We start from the raw sequence: 27,793 nt of genomic DNA on the forward strand, positions 1-27,793 counted from the left end.
TCTGTTAATGCCCTGCTGGACGTGAATGTGAAATCCTGACCTAGAATTTGAGTGACAACCTCTCACAAATCACTGTGCTGGTTACAGGAGGGTGCCCTGGGCAGGTACGTGATAAAAACGGGCTTAGGGGCAGGTGACAGCTTCACTTGTAGGAGTCCTGAGTTTCAGTGTAGAAGGCAGTACTTGTGCTCAGTAAGCCCATGAGATTTGGAGTCCTGAACACGAGCGTCGGCTCCGCAAAGCGTGCTGTCTGTATCGAGCTTCCGTTCAGCTATGCTCAGTGCCTTATGTCTTTTGAAGAAACACTTCGTTTACAGATTATTACCTAGATCAAACCCGTATCCACCTGTACTATACAGTGATACGCTAACGACAATTTATCACTATTGGGGCAAAACCCCACTATCTACTGACAAATGAAGATGCAGGAGAAACAACACGAGCCAGCCACGACTGACCACAGACGCTCCAGGGCAAAACAGCAAACTGACAAAACACAAACCACAGAACTTTTACCCTGTGTCTCCTTCCAGCTAGCACTGCGTCTCTGCTCCCAACCAGAGTTCAAGTCCTCCAGAAAGCTGCCCCTACTGTGTCTACACAGACTCTGGAACTCTGGCGAGTGGGCTTTAGCGCAAGGGCTCCTGGACCAGACCACCGTGCTCCTCGGCCTCCACCTTGCCTGGCCCCACCCAGCACGACCAGGCCACCGCTCTCCCTTTCCCTGAGCACCTGGCTCACTGAGCTCCTTCCACCTTGTCGTGACCGCTTGGTCTCTGCCAGTTCTGTGTCTCTCTCTCCACTGCCACACTGGGCAGTGCCCAGAGACCCACCCTTGGACTCTGGGGCTATCCACAGGTGCCCACCTAGGGACTTGTCAATCATCTGTCAAACAGAAATAGATTACTAACACACATATCGCCTTACTTCCCTTTCGCTGCTGGTCTCTTCTCACTACACTGTGCACACATAGGGGTGCAGGCCTATCCTCTGACTTTTTATCTATTTATTGCTTTCTTTGTTTTATTTCAAGTGGGGGACGAGCAGAGAGAGGGAGAGAGAGAGAATCCCAAGCAGGCTCTAGGCGCGGTCAGCACAGAGCCCCATGCGGGGCTGCGGGGCTCCGGGGCTCGATCGCACAAACCCAGAGATCGTGACATGAGCAGAAATCAGCAGTCGGACGCTTGACCGACTGAGCCACCCGGCGCCCCTCATCTGGGTTTTTCAGTCATGCTGCACCCTAGCTCTGGGACGATGTCTGCACCAAACTTGTTCCATGACTACAGGTGCTCAAAACTTACACAAATATATAAAAATATACGCAGCCGAAGAGACAAAGGACAAAAGTACTTAGACTCCAAAGGTGAATTCTTTGTTGTTTAAGGATGAATACACGTGTTCATTTAACCTTCATTAGCGTTTCAAACCCTTACTAATTTGCATTGTGCTGTACTTAACACTAGGTCCTATCTTAATCCACATTGCTACTTGATACAAAGAAAGAACAAAAGCTCTCAAAAGTAAATTCTAAGGCAGCAAAAGAAGAATGGGGGAAGCAGCAAGGAGAAAGCAGCCTATCAGTCCTTTAGTTCCAGAAGAGCCTCACAGACAGGAAAAGGCAGGTGACATTGGAGCTGGCAGGTCGGTCCCACGAGAGCCCCCAGAGGATGGAGATCCTTGCCTTGGAAGGCTCATGTCGCAGACGGGCCACACGGCCTTTCCGGCGGCGCTGCAACACCGTGCTGCTGCTGCTGCTGCTGCTGGCATCCGTGGGGCTGTCCGCCAGACGGAACCTGGAAGCTGGGATGCTGCCGACATGCGTCCACCTGAAATACGGAGGGAAACAATCAACAAACACGCACACACACACCGAGGTTGTTATCTAAAGAAAAGGGGACTTTGTCAGCCAGGCCAAAACCCGTCAATTAGGAAAATGAGGTCACAGAAAAAGGTCTCCAAGGAAGGCATCCTTGCCCCTGGCTCCAGTGCAAGCCCGCTAGCCGGGTCCTGTGGAGACAGGGTCTCCCGGGCCCAGCAGGTGCAACGCATCCCCGCGGCCCAGACTTCCCCGAGGTGGAGCAGCGCCTGCCCCCAGTCAAGCTGTCATCCAGCGTGTCTGCACCACCTCCTGCCCAACTGACCGGGAAGCACTCCTATACGTCCCTCTGGCCTTCACCTGCCATCGGCCCACGTGTGCCAAGGCCCTCGCTGTGATGCCAGGTGACCCCAGGTTTTCCTCCACCAGCCACTATCGGCCCCAGGGGCATCCGCGGCAGGATCATTGGGAACCACAGCTCGCAGCTCCCGTACACAGGAGGCAAAAGCGTCTCTGGCCTCTGTGCAGTTAGACTAACAGACAAATGTCCCCCTTGGCCACAGAAGTCTCCAGAAAAGTTCCATGGAGCCCCCAGCCCCTAGGGTGGAGTCACTTAATTGGGCTGTCAGCTGCTCCCCTCAGCAAAGGCTCTGGGCACGAAGCGGTCAGCAGCTGTGAAGGAGCACCCACCAGCCCACGTGCCCGGCCTCAGCCACGGGTTCACCCTCCACACTTGAACCCTGCACGGGAGTCCAGTGGCTCCTTGATCTCTGGAAAAGAAGAGAAGCTGACTTCCGTTTCACAAATCCCAGTGCGGCCTGAGTGGGCCTGCCTTTGGAGCAGGAGCCTGCACCTAAGGGGGCCCAGTCAGCTACTCGAGGCACTGTCACACCAGAATGACTCTCACCTGGTACCTATTTCCTACAAAGAAGCAAGCAAACCTTTTAATACCTTGCTGACAATTACTGTCTGCAGGAAGCAGCTCACAAGCCGGCTGACCCGCTCCCTCACAGGCGACTCACCAATGTCCCAACAGACTTAAAGCGATTACATGTCATTCTCCAGTCTTTTCAAAAAGCTAAGAAACTGGGAGCACTGCGCTAACCCCACCAATGTGAAGGTGACCTTCACAACCATGGCCACGTGTCCACTCCCATGGTGACCCCACTGGTGTTACCGAAGGGACCACAGCTTCCGGGGACGCTGGGTCCGAACCTGGCACGCTGGACCCCTCCTAGCCCCACACCATCACTGCCACACTCGGTGGAGGGAGGCCGCAAATAAACCCACCCAAACACGAACAGAACTTTCCCTAACTTCCACGCCTCCTCCCATGGCTGTGAGCTCTGTCATGCCTCCCGGTCTCCTGAGATTCCAAACCTAACCTCTGCAATGAGGTTTCACTTCTCCCTCTTGCCAACTACGAAGCTACCGGCTCCCTGAGCTACATCCAGTCACTCTGCCCATTCGGCCAAAGGATTCCTCTGGAAGATACACAGCAGGTGCTAACATATGTGTTTGTGAGGTGGTTCATGTTAGGCACGGTGAAGGGCAGTGTCCCCCCCAGCCCCGCCCCATCATCAGTTAGGTGGTACCTGGAAAATGGATCGCATCAGACTACAACACGCTCAGGGTTATTGTGTGTAACTCTGATCCGGTTCGGGTCATAACATAGCACACCCACGGTTCTACATTGGAACCATGAGCTGGTTCAGGTCATACTGGTGACAGAGGGAAGCCGCCCCCAGCCGCATCTCAAACACATCTGTGAACCAGGAAATGTCATACCCGTGGTGAAGCGAAGAGCCTCTCAGTCTTGCCCGCTTTAATTCAGCCCTCAGTGCTTCCATGCTCTGTAGAAGCCGATCCTGCAAAGCAGCAAATGACAACGACACTCACTGCAAGCAAGGTTAACGATTCTTTGCCTCAAGAGTCCGTTCAACACGGAGCACAAACTGGTAGTGGCCAGAGGAGAGGAGAGTAGGGGCGGTGGGCAAAAGAGGTGATGCTGATTAGGAGGCATAAGCATCCAGATATCAAATAAGGCCATCTCGGGGATGAAAAGCACCGTACAGGGAATACGGTCCGTGATACCCTAAGGACTCTGTATGGTGACACACGGTGACCACAGTGATGGTGGTGAGCACAGAGTTACGCGTGCAATTGGTGAAACGGTATGCTGTCTACTTGAAACTGATACAACACTGTAGGTTCATTACACGATGGGGAAATTTAGCAGTTACAAACCCCAAGACCATTGTCTCTAAGAGTCCTCCAGTAAACACCCGGATCACCAAGTGAACGTCCTAAACCCTACTGAACAGTTAGGTCTCAGGCCTAGCAAGGTTACAGAGGAGAAACACCGAGCCACTAACACTTCTTCCTAATTATGTAGAGAGGAGCAGGACTTTCTGGGCGGTGGGGGAATAGCCCTTCTGTGCAATAGGCACGTGCTCCTTCGTGGACCCTCCGCAGCCCAGACTCACGTCTGCACACGCAGCACCAGGGAGCAAAACCGAAGAGGACCTTCGGTCACACAACAACGCCCTAGGCAGTGCCGTCCCAGGCAGCAGACACCGCCGCACGTGGCTAACTGAGCGCCCAAAATGGGGCTGGTCCCGACCACAGGGGATGGAACTGTGAGACGGCCCGTCGGTTGCAAGGACTGAATGTGGAAAAACATTGTAGAGTAGCTCCTTCATGTCTATACTATTTACATGATACAGTAACACGTTGCCTGCATCGGGCTACATGAAAACTAACATCACCCGTCTGTTTGACCATTTCGAATGCAGCCGCGAGAATCCTTGGGATGACACCCGTGTCACCTGTTACCTTCCTGCTGGGCAACGCTGCACTCAACGAAAGGTTTGCGTGAACATTTTAGCTTTCGAGCGGACCCCCGAAGGGACTCAGAAATCTGAACCCCATAGGCTGCACAGCTCCAACTCCGCCACATGCGTGCCATTCAGACTTGCCAGCGTGGGGCCCCTCGAAAGCACAGTGGTGGCTCGCCTTGGAGGAAGTGTCAGCCCCAGAGGTCACCTGCTCCTTTCCAGTCTCAAGGGATCACTGAATGATTGAGAGATGGAAATACCTTCTCACGTTGCGTTTCTTGTAACTGTTTTTTCAGATTGCCCACTTCTCCTAACGGAGACTTCTGAGAAAGGTACAGTCCTTTAGTGTTGATTCTTTCAAACGTTCCACATGCTAGAGCACACCTACGTTTCTCTTTACAATAACGCAGCACCACAGAAAAGGCATGGAGTGGATGGCCATACCAACGAACAGGGTCACATGACCACAGAGTGAAATGCTGTCTGTGAAACTGCAGTAACAGCCTTTCCTCATACTTTGTCCATGTACAATTTCTTCACGGATCACTGTCTGACTGTAAGTATGACAAGTTCCTAAGTTTACTTGCAGCAGGTACACTGGTTCGTACTAGCTTTTAGGGTCTGTGATGCCTCAGTCACTTGGGAAACCTGACCTAAGTTTCGTACATAGAATTCCAATCTCACATACAACTATTCTACCTAAAGGCTGGCCCCAGTGATCAAGGTAGAACCTCACGTGGGGTATAATAACGCACCTCATAATGGGTTTTACCCAAAACAAGTGTGTCGTGTAATTAGCATTGCTCACTGGTGTCTCCAAGTGCCCATCTTAGGGAAGATTCTGGGCTCATCTACAGGGACACAGGTGTCACCAGAACCGGTAGTATCAGGTCCGCACCCAACTGTCACCACCAGAGCTTCTCTCACAGAGATCCTATGATACTGCTTCCCTCCCGTTACACCTCAAGTGTATCCGTTATGATGGTGTAAGAGTCCAGGCTTAGACTCTTTCCAACTCAGATGAAAAGAGGGAAGGCAGGAGATGGAACAGGAGAAACTCTGTTTTCAGCTGCTTAAATGCTTGACAGAAGTGCGCACTCCTACCGGTCCGTCTGGACAAAAGAGGTACAAATTAGCTCCCCAGACAAGAACCAGGCTGAAGGTTCCAGCACAGGGGTGGCCAACGAGGGCCTGCTGACCACATCCAGCTACTGCCGGGTCCTATCAACAAAGGGTTATCGACACACGGCCCCTCCCCTTAGTTATATACTGCCTATGGCTGTTTCTGGGCCCATCTTTGATTAGCATGAAGCTAGCTTACTCCTTACCTCTCAGTTAGTAAAAGCCTAACATACTCTCGGGCCCTCCCCAGACCATACTCCTCTTCTAGACAGTAAGACTCACCTTCCCGCACACATACGTCGGGCAGGGACAGGACACTGGGAACTTAACGCAGACAGTGGGTAACAGCCTGCAGTTTTCCGCGTGAAAGAATCATTTCTACTTTCTACAGTGGCTGTTAGCCTCTGCTCCACGCTGCTCCTCAGGATCACAACGTGAGCGTCTCCTCTGTGAGGACGGGGAGGCACTCAGCCGCTGTCTCTCATGTCCTACCTTATCTTCCACAGCAGCCATTCTCTCCTTAAGATGACGCTGAAGACGCTCATCAGATTCGGAAAGGAGCTGGTCAATAGTGCCCGACAGACATTTATTAGTCTCTTCATTCACTTTTTCTCTCTGCCTTACCTGAAAGAGAAGACGCAGGCTTGAAGCAAAAGTGCGAACATTGGCTCAGACGTGCGAATGACCAGCGGTGCAACCCACACGCACGCCATCCTCGGCTGCCCCTTCCCACGGCACTCTTGGGCGTGCTTGTGCCTCACTGCCAGCACCGACCTCCCGGGACACAGAAACGCAGGAACCTGCTTCCTGGGGTCATCACTTAGCAGGTGCCTTTGTTTCTGGGAAACAAAACACGCATGGGCCTTCACGAATGTCCTCATTATTAGCTCTCAGATGGGCTCAGGAGGCAGATGTACATGCAGGAAAGAGCATATTCTTAAGGGGATCAGCTTATCTACACACGGGAGGAGGAATATTCCGGGGCGGAAACAGAAGCTCGGATCTGGCCTCAGGGGGAAAGAAATGAATCCATTGACAAAACCGAAAGATAAAACAAAATCCACTTTGGGAAAGATTCAGTGGTGAGAAAGACTTTCACCTGTTTTTCGTGAAGTTCCCACATCTCCTGAACGTTTTGTAATGGAACTTGTATTAGAAATTCATAACAAATTACCTCAAGTAATTTCTGAACGTAACCGCAAAGTTCACGGGTCTGTGTTATATACAACTCTCATCAATCGTCTGGTTTAAAAACTTGTTTCTGCCGCATCTCCTGAATTAACCCAAAACAGAAGCGCCGAGGACAGGCCGGCAGGATTCAGGGGCTCCTGCCGGGCGGAGGGCCGTGGGGTACGGACTACACATGTGCCCTGCAGTCGGGGGGCCCAGGGAGGAGGAAGAGCCCACAGGACACACCCGCAGGCTAGGCAATGGACAGTCCCTCCATGCTCGGGCTTCCTCATCTCTAAGCCACACCTGCTGGCACCTCTTTCCTTGGGAGCAGGCAACAGAAAGCACGACCACCACACCTAACACGCAGCAACGGCCATCACTTGGCCACCCCACAAGAAGGGATCAGCACCCAAGTATTTTTCAAGCAAAATAGCTTAAAAATTTCCTTGGAATTGTCTCAGTTATACTAGATTCCTTATCTCAACACCTGTCCTTCCAAACTACCATACAGTGCTAAAGGCAATGAAGTGCTTCTCTAAGTAGGTGAGGTCGAATTCTTGGCCCAAGAGGCTAGTGTCTGGTTGTGCTCGCTTGTGTGCATGTGTCATGGCAGGCTGGGGTCGGCCAACACGAGCCGTCACGCTGGCATCAGAAGCTTCACTCCGCGGAAACTCATGTTTTATTCTCTGACCCTGAAGGCCAAGCACACGAGTTTCTGGTGTAAGTTACGGGAGAGTGCTTTGAGTTTTCTGGTGAAAACAAAACCTGATGGCCTTGGATGGACGTCCCAAGTTGGGGAGGCTGCTGCCTGGTCTGTCTCCTGGGTGTTTCACGTTGACGTCCGACCAGCTACCCAAGGAAAAGTCTCAGGGGATTCAAGGGACAGGGGCCTCCCTTTCGTCAAGTCACGATTATGCTATTCCTCTTCTTAGGAACATCTACCCTGACCTGTGCCTTTACATCTCAACTAGAAGTTCAGGATGTGGGGACCAAGGTCAGGCCCATGACCTGATTTCAGGACCTCAGTGTCATGTCCTAAGGAAGGAGGCCCCTCCTCTAGGCTGCCCTACCCCAGGCCAGTACCTCCGCTTTGGCCAAGGGACACCCACGAGGTCCCGCGTCAACCGTGAGTAGCTGCTAATGAGCTGCTGGGCACAGTAGGCTGTGTGGGTGCCTCCACCCCTAAGCGGCACTGCCTCCGGGGCCCCAGCGTCCAGAGAACATTGTCCACATGCTAGGAGTGTTAACTAGCATCCAACTCGCACAAGAGTCCACTGTACCCCTGATGGGATCGAGAAGGGGCCTGGCGTCCACAAGGGGAAAAGTAGGAAACAAGGGACCACTCCATACCCCCACACCCCAAGCCTGTGCCTCATCCTCAACCACTGCCAGGTGCGCGGCTGCTCCGCTCGGACACGTACCCGCTGCAGTTCTTGTTTCTTTTCCTCCAGCTGGGCCTCCATCTGGCGCAGCCTTTCCTCGATGTTGCCACGCCTCTGCTCGGCCTGTGGGCGACAGCGGGGTCAGAAGAGCTGGCGGCCCCACACCACACGCTGTGCCTACGCACGACATGCTGTGAGCGGCCTTCCGCCTGCTCACAGTCCCTACCGGCCTCATGCGTGCCAGTTGGAAGCAGTGGGCTTCCATGCTGGTGACCGGGGGTAGGCAACGGTCTCGTCCCCACCCCGGTTCCCGGATCCTTGGACGGTGCCTCGTCCCCCGGGAGACACCCCTGGCCACTCAGCACGGACAGGAAGAAGCAGCAAGTGGAAAGAGCAAACAGGCGTGCTGCCTTCCTAAGCTGGGAAGTCACTTCCAACAATTTAGCTTCCTCAGCAGCAGAGTGTCCAAAGACAAACGGTCGGGCTACACGGCTGACCAGGGACAGGAGAGAGGACAGGCGAGAAAACAAACGGAGACTTGACATGCAGATCACAAAGGAGGAGAGACTCTGTTGGAGCCTGGGCCTGTGGGTGCCCAATACCGCCTGCCTGAATTGATGGCAGCCTTGAGGGTCAGCATCCCGTGATGACACCACCCCCTTCCCACTGGGACCCTCACTGCACTGGAACCGGTGACACAGAAGCACCGACAGGCTCCCTGCTACAGGTTCCCTCAGCCCAGGTTCCGGAAGGACGGACTGGCTGCCCAATCATGTGCTCCCTCGTCCTGTGCGCATCACTCGATCCCAGCACCGACCACATCATGTTTGGAAACTACCTCTTCAACTCTTCAACTGCTGCCTTCCTCCGTGGGTGGTGAAGACTGTGAGAGCTGGGAGGGCAGGGACTGTGTCTGGCACGTTCCTCGACTCTATTTGTTGAACCTCCGAGTGAATTCCTTAAAGATTTATTTCCTACAGGGGTGTCTGGGTGGCTCAGTCAGTCGGGTTCTGACTCTTGGCTTCAGTTCAGGTCATGAAGTCAAGGTTTGGGAGTTCGAGCCCTGTGTCAGGCTCTGTGCTGATAGCATGGAGCCTACTTGGCATTCTATCTCCTTCTTTCTGCCCCTCCCCTGCTCATGTATGCGCCCAAGCTCGCTCTCTCTTTCTCAAAATAAATGAACATTTAAGGATTTTTTAAATAAAAAACAATTGTGTTTAAAAGAGGATAGGATTCTCTCATTTCTCGGAAAAATTCTATTATTTTATTTTATTTTTTTTTGGTAAGTTCTACACCCAACAGGGAGCTCAAATTCATAACCCTGAGATCAAGAGTCCCAAGCTCCACTGACTCAGCCAGTCAGGTGCCCTTGTCCTTCTCTTATCCAAGGCTACTATCTTGAGCTTTGAGTCTCTGACTTAACTCTGAAAAGCAGTGAGTCTTAGATGCAGCTGCCGGCAAACAGCACACATCGGACAAAACCGGAGGGACCAAAACTGGAAATGATGACTGCTGTTTGAAAAGCATTCCAATCTCAGACATAGTAACACTGAAAACAGATCTCAGCTGGTTCGCGGAATTTGGCACGCCGACGTTACCGGTGAGAAATGAGATACAAGAACGGACCGCCATGAAAATGACATTCCCACCATGGGACCCAGAAGGAAAGGCGGGCCCCACCTTGCAGAGGGTGGCCACCCTCTGGGCCGGCTCGGCTTCCTCCTCGGGCAGCATCTTGGCCTTCCTCGGGGTCTGCTGCAGCTTCCGCTCCGCCACGTCCAGGCGCTCTTGCAACTGGCGGTTTTGATCTCCAATCTAGGAAATGAAGGCAAAGCATCAAAGTGTAGCAAGTCTTCTCTTCGTTTCCATTTTTAATAAAGTGAAACAAAAGCTAAATGCAGAGATCTACTGTTCGTTCTGACTGAAGCCAACAGTTTGGGAGGTGCTTCAGAGTAAACCTTTCCTTTCTGCAAGGAGTCACCCACTGCCTTGGTCCTCGTTTCACTACGCAAAACATGTCTTTCCAAACTCTTTGCTCTTCTTCAGTATCTTCAAAGAAGTCTTTCAAAAGACAAAGTTCCCACACATTAAAGAAAACCCATCTTCTGGAGGAGCTTGCTCGTTCTTCCTGACAAGTTAAGGAGAGAAGGATTCGGTCCTAAGCCTTCGTGAACATATTTATACTGTGGTCTGAGGGCTCGCTCCATAGGGCATTCAGAGGTGGGCACATCAGCCAGCACAGAGCTTCTGAGAGCATGCCTGATGCCAGTTGAGTTCTTTTTGGAAGTGTACCATTATTCAACAAAAGCACTCTCCCTCTTGACCAAAAACGTGGAAAACTTCAACGTGGAAAACTTAGACACGAGAGTTTTTGTTAAAGGACTTTTAGGGAAGCCGAGGTGGCTCAGTCGGTTAAGCGGCCAGTTCGGCTCAGGTCATGATCTCATAGCTCATGGGGTCAACCCCGCCTCGTGCTCTGTGCTGACAGCTCAGAGCCTGGAGCCTGCTTGGGATTCTGTGTCTCCCTCTCTCCCTCTCTGGCCCTCCACTGCTCATCCTCTTTCTGTCTCTCTCTCTCTCTCTCTCTCTCTCTCTCTCTCACTCTGGCTCCCTCTCTCAAAAATAAATAAGCATTAAAAATATATAAAGTCATTTTAAAAATCATGTATAAGGTGAGGTTTTTGCCAGGTTAACATTTGTTCCCACAGACTCCTTCCATCTTCTGTGTGCATATAGCTTTCTGTGTATATACAGACTGTGTATCATGCTTTAAAACCCTCAAAAATAAATCACATGCTGTACACATAGTATTTCGCGATCTGCCTTTTACACTCATGATTTGGAACATCTTACGTGCTCTCAAACAGCATTCCTCAATGTCATTTTCATGGCTTCCTAGTCTTTCACTTTGATTATCATTTTGGGTCGACTGACACATTTGACAAACACACCAGGCAAACTCACTATGTTTCCAAGAAGCTGGATGCGGTTTTCCTGTTCAATGCCGGATGACCTGAGACAACCAAGGAAGAGCCGTGCGGCTTCCCAAAACACAGGGTCTCACATCCTCACTCCAGACTGTGCTTCTGCACCTGCCATTCCACCCCACCCCCCGATCTCAGGTACTAACCAAAATGGCCAGCTGCCTACACATTCCCGGCCACTCCCTGTTCCTTTGGAAACAGTGCTAACAGGCAACAGAGTAATGTGCATGTAAGACAAGACAAAGAAGGAATCAAGGAGGTTAGCCCCATAACATGCTTCCATAAAATTCGAAAGAATTAAACCCTGGACGTTGAAGTAACCCCACTGGTCAACACAAGATTCTAAGATCCTAAAACCCTGACATTGAGAGTTGGTCCTTAACCTGACTTGTAATTAATAAAAGTGGAACGTAGTACAACGAAACCAACGACCTGTCGATGCAGAGAGTCCTTCTTTGTGATCTCGTTTTCAAGTTTATCCTTGAGGTCGGGCAGAGAGGTGGCTTCCTGCTGTGCCCTGAGGCAACGCTTCTCAAGGGTAGTGATCCTCTCTTGCATGTCTTCCTTCTGGGCCATGGTCTACAGCAGGTATTTCAGAGGGAAAACAGGGAAGGAATTAGCTTACGACACATTAACACACTCCAGACACAAAAACCGGGCGAAATCCTCATTTCCCAAACAAACAGAAAAGTAGCATCCTCGGGGCACCTGGGTGGCTCAGCCGGTGACGCTTTGTGAGTTGGCTCCCCGCGTCAGGCTCTGTGCCGACAGTGCGGAGGCTGCTCGGGATTCTGGCCAGGTACCCAGGCTTATTCTTTCCCATGTGTTCAAAGACAAACGGATAATAAAATCTCCCGGAAGTCACAACCTCGGTTGCCTCCGGACACCGTTGAGCTTTCCACAGAACAGCGACTTGCCTCTGGAGGCACACACCATGAGACACCATCCTTTCTCCGGGGAAAAGGTGGGGGAAATCTCATCCAATTCCCACAAAGATGGAGCAGCAGTGTTAACAAAAGGAAGCCAAACTCCACCTTGCATATAACTAGAAGTCATCTTCTATAGCCTAACCCTGTAACAACATTGTATCCCATGGTATCTGACACTGCAAATGGAACCAGACCGTCCTGCCCTGCCTTTCTTGTCCACCACCCGAGAGATTCCTCTTCCAGCCCTCTGTATTTACTAAGCAATTTATGTCAGCAGTCTCAAGAGTGAAAGTGATGAGTCCTAAGAAATGATTTTCTAAACTCTCTGCATATTGAACTCTGCTGCGGGGTCTCCCCCCACCTTTGCCAAACAACAACTTCACTGAACGGGTTATATAATTTCTGCAAATACTTTTGTTTTAAATTCTTACATGACCTCACCCACGCTAAGGTACTAAACAGACTGCTCGTGTACGTACACACTCGAGGGTCTGACAGGGTCTTCCCAAGGTGGCATTGCTGGGCTGGGATTGGGGTGTGTGGGGACTGTCCGCAAAGGGCAGCTCACAGTGACAGGAGGAGGCACAGAGAAACCATCCTAATCTTACTGGTTTCTGTGACAAGTATCAGATTCCCATCGATGACCACACGTGCAGAAGCGTCCCCACTCCTCCATGACCTTACACCGGGACCAGCGGGCTGCCCCTCGCTCACTCTGACCGCCACGACCAGGAGCACGGAACCCCTGGCAGGAGGGCAGGGCGGCAGAGGCGGCCGTGACGGCCCCTCGGTAGAGCCGCCCTCGCACGGTCGTGCCCTCGGCAGCGACCTGGCAGCACCACGCTGGTTCCCACGTGCCGAGTGTGTTCCCAAAACAGACCGAGAGCATGGCATGGGCCAAGCTCAGGTGGCCCACACTCCACACCCGAGGGCACTCCGCCACCTGCCCGCCAGGCCTCGGCAGGGGAGAACCCAGGGAGGACAGATTCCACCGCGCAGACGGGGAGGCAGCCCGCCCAGGCCCCGGAGTCACATCCCGTTCTGCTGCTACTTCTACCAAAATCCAAACGTTCAAAACCCGTGGGAGATGAAGGACACACTGGGCAATGACCGAACCAAACACCCCACGTTTGGCTAGACGACGGTGTGGCCATTTCATCCGACACTCACTTCATGGACATCTCTTTGTAATATGGTGTTCATTGCTTGAGAAAGGATGAGGTCTTTCCTTGAGATGTCTAGCTCCTCTTCCAGCTTGGCCACGAGAGTGCACAGGGTAGCCAGGAGCTCTTTCATCTGGCTCTGCACCTTTGAAAGCCAGAAAGGGAAGCAACATGTGAGGGCCCCCACTGCTAGTCTTCATATGTTGTTTTTAAAACAATGGATAAAAAGGAAACCCCCTCCAATCAAATCCTGTCATGAGGTCTGCAGCTGAACTCTGCGTGTGGCCTCTAATTCTTCTACGAAACTACACCTCTCCAGTGCCACACGTAACTGCTCTCTCACCTGGAAACAAAGGGATTGAGCTTGTACACAGAGGTGTTTTCACTAGGCCTTACTGTACAGTTACCCTAAGATCCCCTTTGCCTCAAATAACATGACAGAATGCTGGTAAGTTTTTTCACGGATGCTCCTGTTCACAAACTTGCTTGTTAACAGCTTTCAATTTAACATTGGAGACAAATCTTCCCTGAAATAAATTACATTATGTAATTTGTACTAGCCAATCGATACACACATTTCCACCAACTACTGCTTTTTAACCATACAGACCTGTCTTCTTACAAGAATTCAAGAAGATGAAAAGGAAACTCAAGTCACACAAACACACAAAGTGTGCCTATAACACACAGCATGTGCACAAATTGAGAACCGCCATGGCAAGGCACACCATTTCATCCTCCGTTTTGTCGTTGTCCAATATGGACTTGAGGACCTTGAGCACCTCCACCTCACTGGACACGCCGGCCTGAGTCTTCGCCTGTCGCCTCACCAATGTTCTCCTGAGAGATCTCTCGTGTCTGCAGATTAGGAACTCCAAGTGTTCCAGGAGCACCTAGCGGGAGAGGCAAAAGGAAAAGCGTGTTTCAAGAACAACTTCAATTCCGGGCCTCAAGTTCACCAAATGCAAAACCAAGTCTGAATCCCTTCAATTCAGTGCCCAGGTAGGGAGCCATCCCCTCGAATGTGTTAAAATAGCCTCACTCCTCCTCACGGATCAAACAAGGTTTGAGAACAATAGGTCCCAGCCAAATCCATGGGGACATGTAGACAAGGGGAGTGAATGGTGTCCTGTGTTGAAAGACCCTGGCAGTGCGCCTACTGACCCTGGTGTTGTTTCTCTCCGCCTTCAGGTTGGCGATCTCCTCCTCTCTCTGCACGAGCTGCTCCCTGCAGGTGTGGAGCTCTGCAGCGAGAGCTGCACACTCCTGGGGTCGGAGAGGGGACAAAAGTGGAGAGACACAGGGGGTCTTTACCAGAGCACACCAGGCCTCCGTGGCCCTCCAGAGTCCCAGCACCCACCACCCTCAAGTAGCATCACACACACCAGTCCCCTCCTCACCACCCACAGGAGTCCCGGGGATTTTCGGAGGGACCGACACTCAAGGGGACAGACGTTTGCAGGTGCCTGGCAGGTCTAGGACTCAGGAGCTCTGCTGACTCGGGAGCAACAGGCCGAGAAGCCTGCTGCCCATCCCCAGCCTCTGGCCTCGTCTGGCAAGCAGGCTTGTGGAGCGGCAGCGGGGAAAGGCTGACGGTAGTCAAAAGCTGCTGTCTTAGCCTGAACACCTGGCTCAATCAGACTCAACCATACCCAATGGACTTTTCAAAAATGATGGTAGGACTCTTGACGAAAGGGAGAATTTAAGACTTATTTCTTTAGTCAAGCAGGAAATATTATGGATGAAGGGTCTCTGAGGAGAGTGATGCCAGGGCCCACCACCCCACATGGGGTTTCTCTCCCGCCAATACCGAGCGCCCGCCCAGGACATGGCGTACAGATGGGCTCCAAGGAGGTGGACGCACACTCTCCAGTCAGTCGAGCGCAGAGCCTGGTGCAAGGCTCAATCCGTGAACCAGGACATCATGACCTGAGCTAAACCAAGAGTCAGACGTTTAACGCCCGGAGACACCCAGGCGCCCCAGAGCTTTTGTCTCTGTAGGACAAATGAGGGGATAAAGGTTCGCTTAAAAACTGACATTCCAAATAAAGAGAGTGGTTGATTTCAGCCATTCTAGAAAATCCAAGGACAAACTGGTGACATACTTCAAGTTCCTTCATAAATTAACCCTTTCCAAATCAACGGGAATGTTACCACAGAACTGAACACGTTCCTTGCAATCTGATTTGACAAGGTGAACCCACAGACGCCTATCTGATCCTTGATGTAGGACTGTGCAGGCCCATTTTTATGTGGCGATTTTTGTTCCAATAAATACATTGGAAACTTTTCTGGAGATGTGTGACATTTGGAAAGACTGGCAGATGAGCTGAGCAGCTACGAAATATCAAAGATAGTAAGTAAAAGGGAGGCCACGGGTGCATGAAATAAACACAGATACTAGGCTATTATAGCATTTCCTATCCGAAAACATACACAAACCTACTCTAACAAGATAAAACGTATCATTTTGCACACAGAAACTGACCGTACCTACCTGGTGCCATCTGCAGTCAAGAGAAAGGCAAACAAATGTGGAGACGCAGGATTAAGTCCTAACCGCATAACACGAGCTGTAGCAGACGCTGTCCTCTGGGGGAAGTGTGCACCACTTCCTGTTGCTATTGAGGTCACCTCAAGTGTTGCACGAATCTGCTTTCAGCTCTTGGTAAGCACTTCCTTTCTCCAGTAAATCAAGCACCAGAAGAAAAGTGATTTCTCAGGGTTCCTGCGTCATTTTCACCCTGTTAAAGGCAATGCCACGAACCTTATTTACACCTTGGGACCCGTTTGAAGTGTCCCCAGGGATGCTGGACGTGCTCCCGCGATGTAGAGAAGACTCATGGTATGACAAGAAAAGGCTGAATGGCCTGACATGTACTGAGGTCCACAGCTGCAGCTGCCAGCCGGCCTGCGTGAGGACCATGGAGGCACAAGGAAAGGGAAATTCTCGAAGCTCTCACTGCGGCTACCCCAGCACATGCAAAAACCTGGTGCTATGTGTGAGACATCTTTGTGTCTCGTGTGGAAGATGTGGCATTTCTGTGGATGTAGGACTGCTGTGAGATGGGCACACCTGCAGACTCAACTCAAACTGCAAGACAAGTGAAGACCTGATTATCACGACGTAAGGCAGAAGGAAGGGAAGGATCGAAAACTGGCACATTTCAATGCAGGCACAGGATATCTTGGTGAATTTAGAAAGGGGTTTGGCTTTTCAAATGGTCATGATGATAGGAGAAGCAGCTTCTACCACGAAGAGGAAGCACACGGTTTCCCAGACGCCCCAGAGAAGATTGCAGAGAAGCAGGAACCACCATCCACCGCATGTCAACCACTCCAAGACAAAAAGGGAAAACCCAAGAAAATCAGGTGAGGAGACCATGGCTGCTTGCACAGGTTTTTCACGCAGAAGGAGATGCCCTGTCGGGGGGAAAATGCCACAAACGACATTTATTCACGAGAAAGACAAGTGAGCACCAAGATGTTGGGTAGGAAGGGGTGAAGCAGCTACCGTCTGAGCGGACACAGGCGGGGGTGTGATCAGGGCGGCTGGCCCTGTGTAGGAAGCTCACCCCAGGGTCCTGAAGGCAACAAGTGCCAGTGGCCAGTGGTCTGGCTGCACAACCAGAGCCCTTGCCCTGGACCAGTTCCATCCCGGCTCTGTCCCTCAACTCAGGAAGTACGCTGAAAGCAAGGGACTGTCCTCTAAAGTTCTTTGGCATTGGACAATGTCCTGGCCACCCAGAACCCCACGGGTCACCACCAAACGTGTCTTGGCGGCTCACTCGCTCCGGAGCGCAGCGGGTCTAAGTCAGCCTGCAGACCAGGGGCCACGAGGACCTGTGAGGCTCATGACACAGGCACTTGACAAGAAGGACAGTCAATGCTACCAAAGAGAACCGCCACAGAGGGAACGTTATGAAAGTCTGGAAGATGCCAAGGGACGTTACAAAAAACTCTGGGAAAACCATCAAGCCCTGCCATAGCCAGCCCGTCACCACAAAGCCTGCCCTGGGCAGGCACCTGACAGGGGAGGAGGGCGGCCATGGCGGTGGGGATAGGGAGCTGGGAGGCTGACACCATCACCACTCCATGGACGCTGGCTGAGCGTGCGCAAACTGGATGGTCATTTTAGATGAATGACGGGTACTAGGCAAGGACTACTGGGTTTTGTTTTCTCTTGTAACAAATGCTGATGACCAAAATGTTTACTATGACTTCTCAGTCTTCCCTGGCTTGCTCTTATACATGTGAGTAGCCTGCTAATCAACACATCATGAACTAGGAAAAATGAATTCAATTTGAAGCATGTTTGAAGGCATCAAGGAGACCCTGAGGCAGTCACAACTGGAAGGACTGAGACCCCAACAAAAGGGAAGCCCGCTGAGCCAACTCTAATGTTCAGAGTCCTCTTTCTCCCTCAAGACATGTGAGGATTCTGAATTTCCTCAGGGATTGCAGGCAATATACCAACGAGCTGCAAAGGAAACCTAACAGAAAGGCAAGCAGAAAGTCGCAGCTAACCGAGCTCTGGACAGCACAGGGAGGCACAGAAAATGAGCCCGGCACTCGGCAAGCACTGCCTGAGAAGCTGACCCTTCCATCATCTCATTGTGCTGTGGAGGAAATAACTGGGCTTTGGGACCTAGCATCAAGGACGGGTCCTCGGAAATACTCCAGGCCTCCAAATGGAGACCCTGGAGGTCTACACGGGGGTGGGGGACAGCGTGAGCCCAGCTCACACTGCACCTTACAAAGACTGAGCCCCAGTCTCAACTCACTCACGCCTGAGTGGGACCAATAACCGCCACACTCGGGGTGTGTGGGATGAAATGCTGAAGGAATAAAAGCACATGAAGAGCCTCTATGCTTCTCCATACAGTCCAGCACAAAAATAAAAACAAAGAAGAAATGAAAAGACAAGATAAGGCAAGACCAAAAAATACAGAAAAGAACAGAAAAGAAAAAAAAAGAAAAAAGAAAAGAAAAAGGAAGAAAAGAAAAGAAAGGAAAAGAAAAGAAAAAAGAAGAAAAGAAAAGAAAAGAAAAGAAAAGAAAAAAATGGAAAGGAAAGGAAAGGCAAGGAAATGAAAGGAAAGGAAAGGAAAGGAGAGGATAGGAAAGGCAAGGCAAGGCAAGACAAGGCAAGGCAAGGCAAGGCAAGGCAAGGCAAGGCAAGGCAAGGCAAGGCAAGGAAAGGCAAGGAAAGGCAAGGAAAGGAAGGGAAAGGCAAGGCAAAGCAAGGCAAAGCAAGGCAAGGAAATGAAAGGAATGCCTGGGTGGCTCAGTCGGGGAAGCATCCCACTTTGGTTCATGTCATGATCTGACGCTTTATGGTTTGAGTCCCGCGTCAGGCTCTGTGGTGATAGTCAAGAGCCTGGACCATGCTTTGGATTCCGTGTCTCCCACTTTGTCTCCCCCTCCCCTGCTCAAGTTTTGTTTCTACCTCTCTCTCCCTCTCAAAAGTAAATTATATTAACAAAAAAAATTCTTTTAATAAGAAAAGGAAAGAAACAAACAAGCAAACAAAAAAAGAGACACACCTGGATAGCTCAGTCTACTCGTTTAAGTGACCAACACTTGGTTTCGGCTCACGTTTGTGAGTTTGAGCCCTGGGTTGGGTTCTCTACTGACAGAAAAGAGCGTCTGCTCAACAGTGTCTCTCTCTCCCCCATCCTCTACCCCCACCCCTGCTCTCACTTTCTTTCTCCCTCAAAATAAATAGATAAACATTAAAAAAAAAAAGGTTTTACATCATATCGACCCAAAGAAGAAAGAAGAGAAACAGACCAAGAGGAGACACATAGACTGGAGTGATTGGATGCAAAAGTCAACTGTCCAAAAACCATTCTTGACAAATGGGAACTTTTCAGAGACTCAAAACAGATTCTCAAACTGCAAATTATCGGAGCTAAAATTACGATCTCCAGGTGCCTGAGTGGCTTAGTTGGTTAAGCATCTGACTTTAGCTCAGGTCATGATCTCATGATTCGGGAGTTTGAGCCCCGCGTTGGGCTCTGTGCTGACAGTGCAGAGCCTAGAGCCTGCTTCGGCATCTATGTCTCCCTCTCTCTCTGTTCTTCCCTTGCTCCCACTCTATCTAGCTCTCCAACATAATTAAAAGACTAAAAAATCTTGTTAATGGCATTAAGAACTCAGTCCGTGGGCTTCACATCAGACTAGACAAAGGTGAATAGCCTCAGTGAACTGAAAGATAGGTAGGTAAAAATATATCTAGACCATACACAGAGAAAACGTCAAGAAAATACACAAGCCCAAAAGACACAGAAGATATGGTACAAAGGTCCAATAGGAGCCCACAAAGTAGAGGAAACACAGAATGGGTAGTACCATTTCACTAAAAAGATAAGAATCAAAACTGATAAAAGAACCAAGAGAGTGACTCCACAAGGAACACCTCAGGCAAAAAGATGTTAACAGTCTTGAGAGGACAAAGAGACCGCCTTCCATGGGACAACAACAACACTACCAGCTGACTCTTCAAGAAAAGCAAATGAAGCCAGATGATGGATTGGCATGTATGAAAGGTGAACTAAAATAGCCACCAACCTGGAAGTCTTTACCTAACAGAAACATTCTTCACAGTGAAGGCAAAGTAAAGATGTTTTTCAGGCAAAACAGAAGCAAAAACAAAAATAAAAACTGAACAACAAACAAAAACAACACACACACACATACACACACACACACGCACACACAAAAACCATGACTACACATCAACTACAGACACAAACTAAAATCAATATTAAAGCAGCTTGTTGCAGAAAAGAAATGTAGTCTCTGAAAGAAATATGAAAAAACAAGGCTTGCAGAACAACATCACAACAGAAAGGGTAACTATGAGAACAAAACTTAACAAGCATTAAGTGCACGAAACAATGACAACAATGCCAAATCCATCTAAAACGTAAAAATATCACCCAACAAAAGGTGAAGAGGAGTTCAGTCTGGTTCAAGTGTCAAAGAAAAGAGCAGGGGCGCCTGGGTAGCTCAGTCAGTTGAGTGTCCGACTATGGCTCAGGTCAAGATCTCACGGTGTGTGAGTTGGAGACCCGTGTCAGACTCTGTGCTGATGACTCAGAGCCTGGAACCCGCTTCACATTCTGTGTCTTCCTTTCTGCTCTGCCCCTCACCCGATTGTATTATGTCTCTCTCAAAAAACAAATAAATCTTAAAAAAAAAGAAAAGATAAAAGGAGAGAGCAGTGTCAGGGAAGCAGTACAAGTCCTGAATCAGGCAGGGGTCAGTTTAAAATGCACCTGAAATAGATATACATTCCAGAAATAGAAATAGATACATTCTATTTCTGAAATAGATAGAAATAGATACACTCCAATTAACCTAACAGATCAATGTACAATTAAAAACTCCTTCCTGCTTCTAAACGAAGGCTAGAGACCAAAGGAAGACAGAACAGCTGGGACAAAGAAGAAACTAATAATACGGTACGTGTAAACTAACATATCAGTCATTACGTGTGCACAAATACTGCAAGCAAAAGGTTGACTCTCAAATGCGTTAGAAGGAAACTTACCATACCCTGGTCACAAAGGTATACCTTAAAACGTAAGATCACAGACAGGTGGAAGTAAAAGATCCCCAGACAAACTCTACCGAACAGAAAACTGATGTGGCCACCAGGACCCTCCAATAAAGTAACCTCTACAGCAAAAAGCTCTACTAGAGACAAAGAGGAACATTTCGCGATGGAAGTTCCATCTACCAAGAGAACAAAACTTCTAAACTTGCATAGACCTAATAACGCCATCTCAAAATACAGAAAAATTGACAAACATAGAAAAGGAAAAAGAGCCACATCCATAAGCACGATGGGAGACTTGACGATACATCTCTCAGTATCTGACAGAACTGACGACAACAGAAAACTCAAGGCAGTGTGACGGGGCTGTCCAATATGGGGTCACGTGCTTTATTGCAAGTACTTGAACCGCGGCTCCTCAAAGTGCGACGTGTGCAAAGTATAAAATGCACACCACATTTTAAAGACAACGTGAAAAAAGAGAATTCAAAATCATATATAATTTTTTCTCACACTGGCTATACACTGAAATGATATTTTGGATATACCTGTTAGTTATATTATTAAACTCATTCTCGCCTATTCCTTACTTGGTTTCAAGTGGTTACTAAAATCTGAATTCTGTCATTAACAAACTTCATCTAACCTATAAATAGAGACTACTGCATTCCCCCAATACACATTATTTTCACGTGCCCAAGGAACAGTTCATGAAAACGAATATATGCCAGGCCATTAGGAAAGTCAGCTCATCACAAAGGACTGAAATACTGCAGGGCATATTGACGGATACCATTAGATTCACAGTTCATTTCCTGCAACAATTCATCACGCCCAAAGTGATGGGAGAAAGACAGGGAGACTTCCGGTGATGACCAGTCATGGGCGGCTGAGAGAGCACCGTCACCCCTGCCACCACAGGAGGACAGGGAGAAGCAGGCTGTCGATGAACCAGGAAGCTGACTCTCCCCTGACTCGGAATCTGCAGATGCCTTGATCTTGAGAACTTCCCAGTCTCCTCAACTGTAGGAAAGAAGTTTCTGTTTCTTATTAGGCAGCCAGTCTATGGTATTTTGTTACAACCACCCCAAAACACTGAGACAGATACCTTCATGGAATTAAGCTAGAAATCTGCACAAAGAGAACGAGAAAATCCCCCGAAACATCAAGATGTGTTATGCTCCTAAACATTGTGATGAATTAAGAAAAAGATGCCACAATGAAAGTTAGGAAATAGTTTCACATAAAAGATAATAAACATTTGGCTTATCAAAACTTGTGAGATCAGGAAAGGTGTGCTTAAAGGGAGACTCATAGCTTTAGAATACATATATCATAGGATAGCTCAGTTGCTTGGTGACCAACTCTTGATTTTGGCTCAGGGTATGATCCCACGGCCACAAGATCGATCCCCAGCCTGGCTCCACACGGAGTGAGGAGCCTGCTCGAGACTCTTTCTCTTTCTCTGTCTCTCTCTCTCTCTCCCTCTGACCCTCTGCCCTGCTCATGCTCTCCTTCTGAAATGAATCAACACACTAATAAGCAAGTAAATACAATACACATACTGGAAAGGAACAAAGGCTAAAAATCAAATGAAGGATTTAGTTCAAGAACTACCAGATGGGACAGCAAACAATCACCAAGTAGATGGAAAACAAAAGGGCAGAAATCAGTGCTGCAGGAAACAAATAGTAAATCACAGAAATCAAAAAAGCCCAAGTTGGTTCTATGAAAAAGAAACAAAGCACAAAGTACCAATATCAAGAAGTTCTAAAGCAAATATCACACCAGATGCTGCAGATAGGGGGGTTTTAGAAACCAGTTGAAACTTATTCCTTGGAAAGTCTGGGAGGTCTGAGCAAACTCCTAGAAAACAAAATGCCTTATCTAAATAGACACAAGAAGATATGGGAAATCAGAAAATTCCTATTTCCACTTAAGAAAGGAATCTGCAATGAAAACCCTTCTCACAAGGAAAACCCTACACCAGCTGTTGGCCTAGCACTTCTTCCCAAAAGAAAAGAACACATACAAAAACTCTTCTGGGAAAGCACAAGGAGTGCTTCTTCCTACGTTGTTTTAGGAGGCCAGCACGACCTTAAACCCAAACCCCAGCAAGGACGGCACAAGAGGGTGCAAGGGAACACCCACCTCTCTCTTGAATACACATGCAAGAATCTAAAGCACACTTTTTACAAATGGAATCCAGTGCAAAGAGAATGCATAGACATCGGGTTTGGATTAATCTAGAAGGGCAAAAGTTGTTTTCAGTTAAACCACAACATTACACAAATCACTTGTCCCCAAAGATGCACAAAACACATTTCAGAAAATTTAGTATTATTATTTCTTTGATGATTGTTAAAAAATCAGAGCAAACTAAAAACAGAGGAGAATTTTCATGTTTTGATACAACTATCTACCAGTAATGCCACGGTAAGTGTCACATGTAGTGGTAAAATACTGAACTCTTTGGGACACCTGGGTGGCTTCTAGTCGGTGAAGCGTCTGACTCTTGATTTCAGCTCAGGCCATGATCTCACGGTTCATGAGTTCAAACCTGGCATCAGACTCTGCTGACAGTGCGGAGTCTGCTTGGGATCCACTCGCTTTCCCCCCTCCAACTCCCCTTCCCATGCATGCTCTCTAAATCAATAAAGAAAGAAAGAAACTTTAAAAAATATTAAGTATACAAAAAATTATGAAACCCTTCTCTCTCGTATCTGGGAGGAGACAAGGACACCTACTCTCACCACTTCCCTTCAACACAGTACTGGAGGCCCTAGCCAATCCAAGGCAAGAAACATACAAATGGTTATACTATTGGATAGAAACCAAAGAAACTTACCACAAGGCAACACAGAGAACGTAAGGCAGACGTACACAAGAATGTGAAAAGCTGTGCCATTCACAGATGTATTTCACACACATAGAAAGAACTCATTCTAATCAACAAAAACCAAAACACACAACCTAATCACAAAGTGGCTTCCAAAAGGCAATTATTTCTCAAAAGAAACATGTAAGTGGCCAAGACACACACAGGGGCGGGTCCCACGAACACACCATACCTCCCAGCACCTGAGCCCCAGCAACCAGCTAACACACGAGAAGAGGCAATACCAGGCATCGGCCAGCCCTGAGCTCCCGCACGCTGTTGCTCGTGGGGAACAGACACGTGCCACCACTCACGCCCTGCTCCTCCAAGGCAACCCAATACGATGCATGTGGATCTGCAGGCAGCCTCTGCACAAACCGGAGCAGCCACAGCAGAAACAATAAACCGTGCTGTGCTCACACACTGGGCCTTCGACAGCAGGGGAGGACCAGCACAGCCACACAAGGAAAGCAGGTGCATTGCGCACACACAGCGCTCAAGGGTTGGCTCAACATGAAGCGAAGAACAGGCCAAGGCAATCGCTGGTGAAAGTCAAGACCGTGGTTACCTTTGGGGGACGTTCGGTGGGAGTCAGTAGGAGGTAGGAAGCACGGTAAGGTTCCATTTCTTCATCCAGGTGGTGGTTCCAAGAATGTGTTCGCTGAGTGAAAAATATGGAAGATCAGCTGAAAGTAGTGGCCTAGGATGTTCCAAACGTCCACCGCGTGCCACACAACTAGGCCGCTCTGTGCGGGCAGCTAACCCCCAAGAGAAGCAAGGAAGCCCCACCCATCTGAGTGCAGAGTCAGGAAAGGGCATCCAGAAGCCAGAGGAGCTACTGCCACACCCTAGTCGCCTCCAGCTGTTCATCTGGGGGAGTCCACATCGCCTTCTTAAACATCATTGGCCACAAGACACTGAATGCAGAAGCAGCTGGAACAATAAAGATCTTGCACTAAGCAAATGCCACGCTTCTACACAGTGTTGTCCTGAAAATGTACGTATGTTTTGCACGAAAGGTATGAGTACGTTAATCTGTCCTAATTTATTGTCTTTAAGTGAGTTCATCACATCTGAGATGCTCGGATTTGGTTTGGTTTCCTTAATGTTTGTTTTTGAGAGAGAGAGACGCAGGGCACGTGAAGGGGAGGGGCAGAGGGAGAGGGACACAGAGAATCTGAGACAAGTCCAGGCTGGCAGCTGGCAGCACAGAGCCCCACATGGGGCTCTAAACCATCAACTGTGAGATCACCACCTGAGCCAGAGTCGGACCCTTAACACAGAGAGCCACCCAGGTGCCCGCTTCAATTCTCGGTTTAATCTCACCACAGTAGAGATCCAGAGACACAACCCCCACACTCGAAGGCTCTCTGGGGCCCTCAATAATCCCCTGATGTCCAAGTGTCCCGACACCACCGAGTCTGAGAAACACTGACCAGGGAACAAAGGACACTGTCCCCTTCTTCTCGTCAACTTCCCAATTTCTATAGGGTTTCCCCAGCTCACCAGACTCTCTAGGGCCTGGCCCACAGGACGCAAGGGCCTAAGGCGGCCTCTGTTCGTGGCAGCCGCCTCGGGGGACAGAACGTGTGCAGCCTGTGTGGGGTCAGGGGACGGACAAGGCGGGAAGGTCTCCGACAGCCTCTGCGAGGGCGGGCGGCACACTCCTTACAGGACAGCCGCGGCTGAGGCGGGCACCCGGAGAACCTCCCAGAAGCCACTACCTGAAGTGAGAAGGGCCCTTACTGCCTGCCGAGCGGTTAAGCCAGCACTGCCACGGGAGGCACCCCCCACACCATCCCGCCGCCACAGAGCGGCCACCACGACTGACTCACGGGAGCCTGCGGGCGTCCACACGGACAGGCCGGCCTTCCTCCCGAGGGTGGCCAAATGCTGTCCCACAAGTGAGCAGAACCAGGGCGCCTCGAGCCACCCGGCCTCTCACGGCTGGCACTGTGGCCTCTGCGGAGTCCGAGCGGCACTGGGTCCACCAGAACTCACCTGCCTCGATCGGGACGGTCTTCGGAGTAACAGGGGCCCCAGGGCGACATCTTCGTAGGTGGAAGACTTCTAGCAAGGGAGAACCCGGATGCTCAGAAGGGCACCTCCCTCGCCCTCCACAGCGCATGCGGGCTCCTATCGCCCTCAAGAGCCCGCCGGCCTCCCGCCCACCTCTCCGCCTGGCAAATGCGCTGTGGCGCCAGCACCAACGGAAACTACTGCGTCAGGGAGGAAACACTACCCGGTGGGACGCTGCACCGGCAGAGACTCCTCATCACGCACCCGCCGGAACGCACTCGGGTACAACGTCAGAGGCGAACCCGATCTCAGCTGCGGACCTTGGGCGAGGGACACACATCAGCACAGGTTTGGGGCTGTGACAAAGGCATCGCCCTGGCGGGGGTTGCGGATACCTGCTCAGGGGAGAGGCTGTGCCTCAGTAAGAGCAGGAATGTGTGTGAAATCTCTGGAGGATCCTCTCACGTTTGCGAAAACTGCTCTAGAAAACTAGCCAAGAAGCCAAAACCACCCCCAAAAATATGCATGGGCGGGTCTCCGTGCAATCATAACCCAAGTCTGTGCTCTTTCCAAGCCCCTCCCCCACCCCGCTCCTCAGCCACCGACAGGGGCTCGGGAGCCTGTAAGAGCCCCGATGCCGCTGATGGGCCACGTTTGGGCCAGCTTCGGGACACCCTGGCCTACATTGGAGCCGCGCTGCTCCTGATTGTCCATGTTTCCCAAAGCGCGAGACCCCCCACCCCTTGTCGCTTTTGGAGGACACACTGTGTCCCAGCAAAGCAGCAGTGCTGACTGCCCACCCACAGGCACACTCTGATCCGTGTCAGGTGGCATCTCAGTGTGGTTTTGATTTGTAGTCCCCTGATGAGGAGTGACTTTGAGCATCTTTTCTTTTTTCTTGTATTCAATATAATTTATTGTCAAATTGGTTTCCATTCAACACCCAGTGCTCATCCCCACAGGTGCCCTCCTCGATGGCCATCACCCACTTTCCCCTCTCCCCCACCTCCCATCAACCCTCAGTTTGTTCTCAGTATTTCAGAGCCCCTTAGGGTATGCCTCCTTCCCTCTCTGCAACTTGTTTCCCCCTTTCCCCTCCCCTCTGTGAAGTTTCTCAGGATCCACATATGAATGAAAACATATGGTATCTGTCTTTCTCTGCCTGACTTATTTCACTTGGCAGAACACCCTGCAGTTCCTTCCACGTTGCTACAAATGGCCAGATTTCATCTTTTCTCATTGCAAGTAGTATTCCATTGTATATAGAAACCTCATCTTCTTGATCCATTTGTCCATTGACGGGCATTTAGGCTCTTTCCATCATGTGGCTATTGTTGCAAATGCTGCTATAAACACTGGGGTACGAGTCCCCTGTGCATCAGCACTCCTGAATCCCCTGAATTCTAGCAGTGCTATTGCTGCGTCATAGGGTGGATCTTTTTTTAATGTGGTGAGGAACCTCCACACTGTTTCCAGAGTGGCTGCACCAGTTTTTCTTCCCACCAACAATGCCAGAGGGTTCCTGTTTCTCCCCATCCACTTCAGCATCTATAGTGTCCTGATTTGTTCATTTCTGCCACTCTGACCACCGTGTGGTTTTGATTTGTATTTCTCTGATCATGAGTGATGTTGAGTATCTTGTCATGTCTCTTGGCCATCTGGATGTCTTCTTCAGAAAAGTACCTATTCATGTCTTGTGCCCATTTCATCACCCGATTATTTGTTTTCAGGTGTGGAGTTTGGTGAGTTCTTTATAGGTGTTTGGATACTAGCCCTGTGTCTGATACGTCATTTGCAAATATCTTTTCCCATTTCATCTGTTGTCTTTTTGTTTTGTTGCTTGTTTCCTTTGCAGTGCAGAAGGTTTTTATCTTGATGAGGTCCCTACAGCTCATTTTTGCTTTTAATTCCCTTGCCGTTGGAGAC

General features: G+C 49.9%; 1 protein-coding gene across 1 annotated transcript; it reads right to left on the bottom strand.

The window, feature by feature from the left end:
- Positions 1-1,585: 1,585 nt before the first annotated feature.
- LOC131492405 (liprin-alpha-1-like) lies at positions 1,586-26,581 on the bottom strand. Its single transcript, XM_058696033.1, is given in 13 exon segments — positions 1,586-1,826; positions 3,605-3,684; positions 4,914-4,976; positions 6,268-6,399; positions 8,370-8,453; positions 10,011-10,138; positions 11,740-11,893; positions 13,414-13,749; positions 14,135-14,299; positions 14,571-14,672; positions 24,417-24,509; positions 25,850-25,918; positions 26,552-26,581. Coding segments are annotated over 13 exon segments (1,677 nt in total).
- Positions 26,582-27,793: the final 1,212 nt, after the last annotated feature.

This window comes from Neofelis nebulosa, chromosome 13 (genome assembly GCF_028018385.1).
Source record: "Neofelis nebulosa isolate mNeoNeb1 chromosome 13, mNeoNeb1.pri, whole genome shotgun sequence".
NCBI lineage: Eukaryota > Metazoa > Chordata > Mammalia > Carnivora > Felidae > Neofelis > Neofelis nebulosa.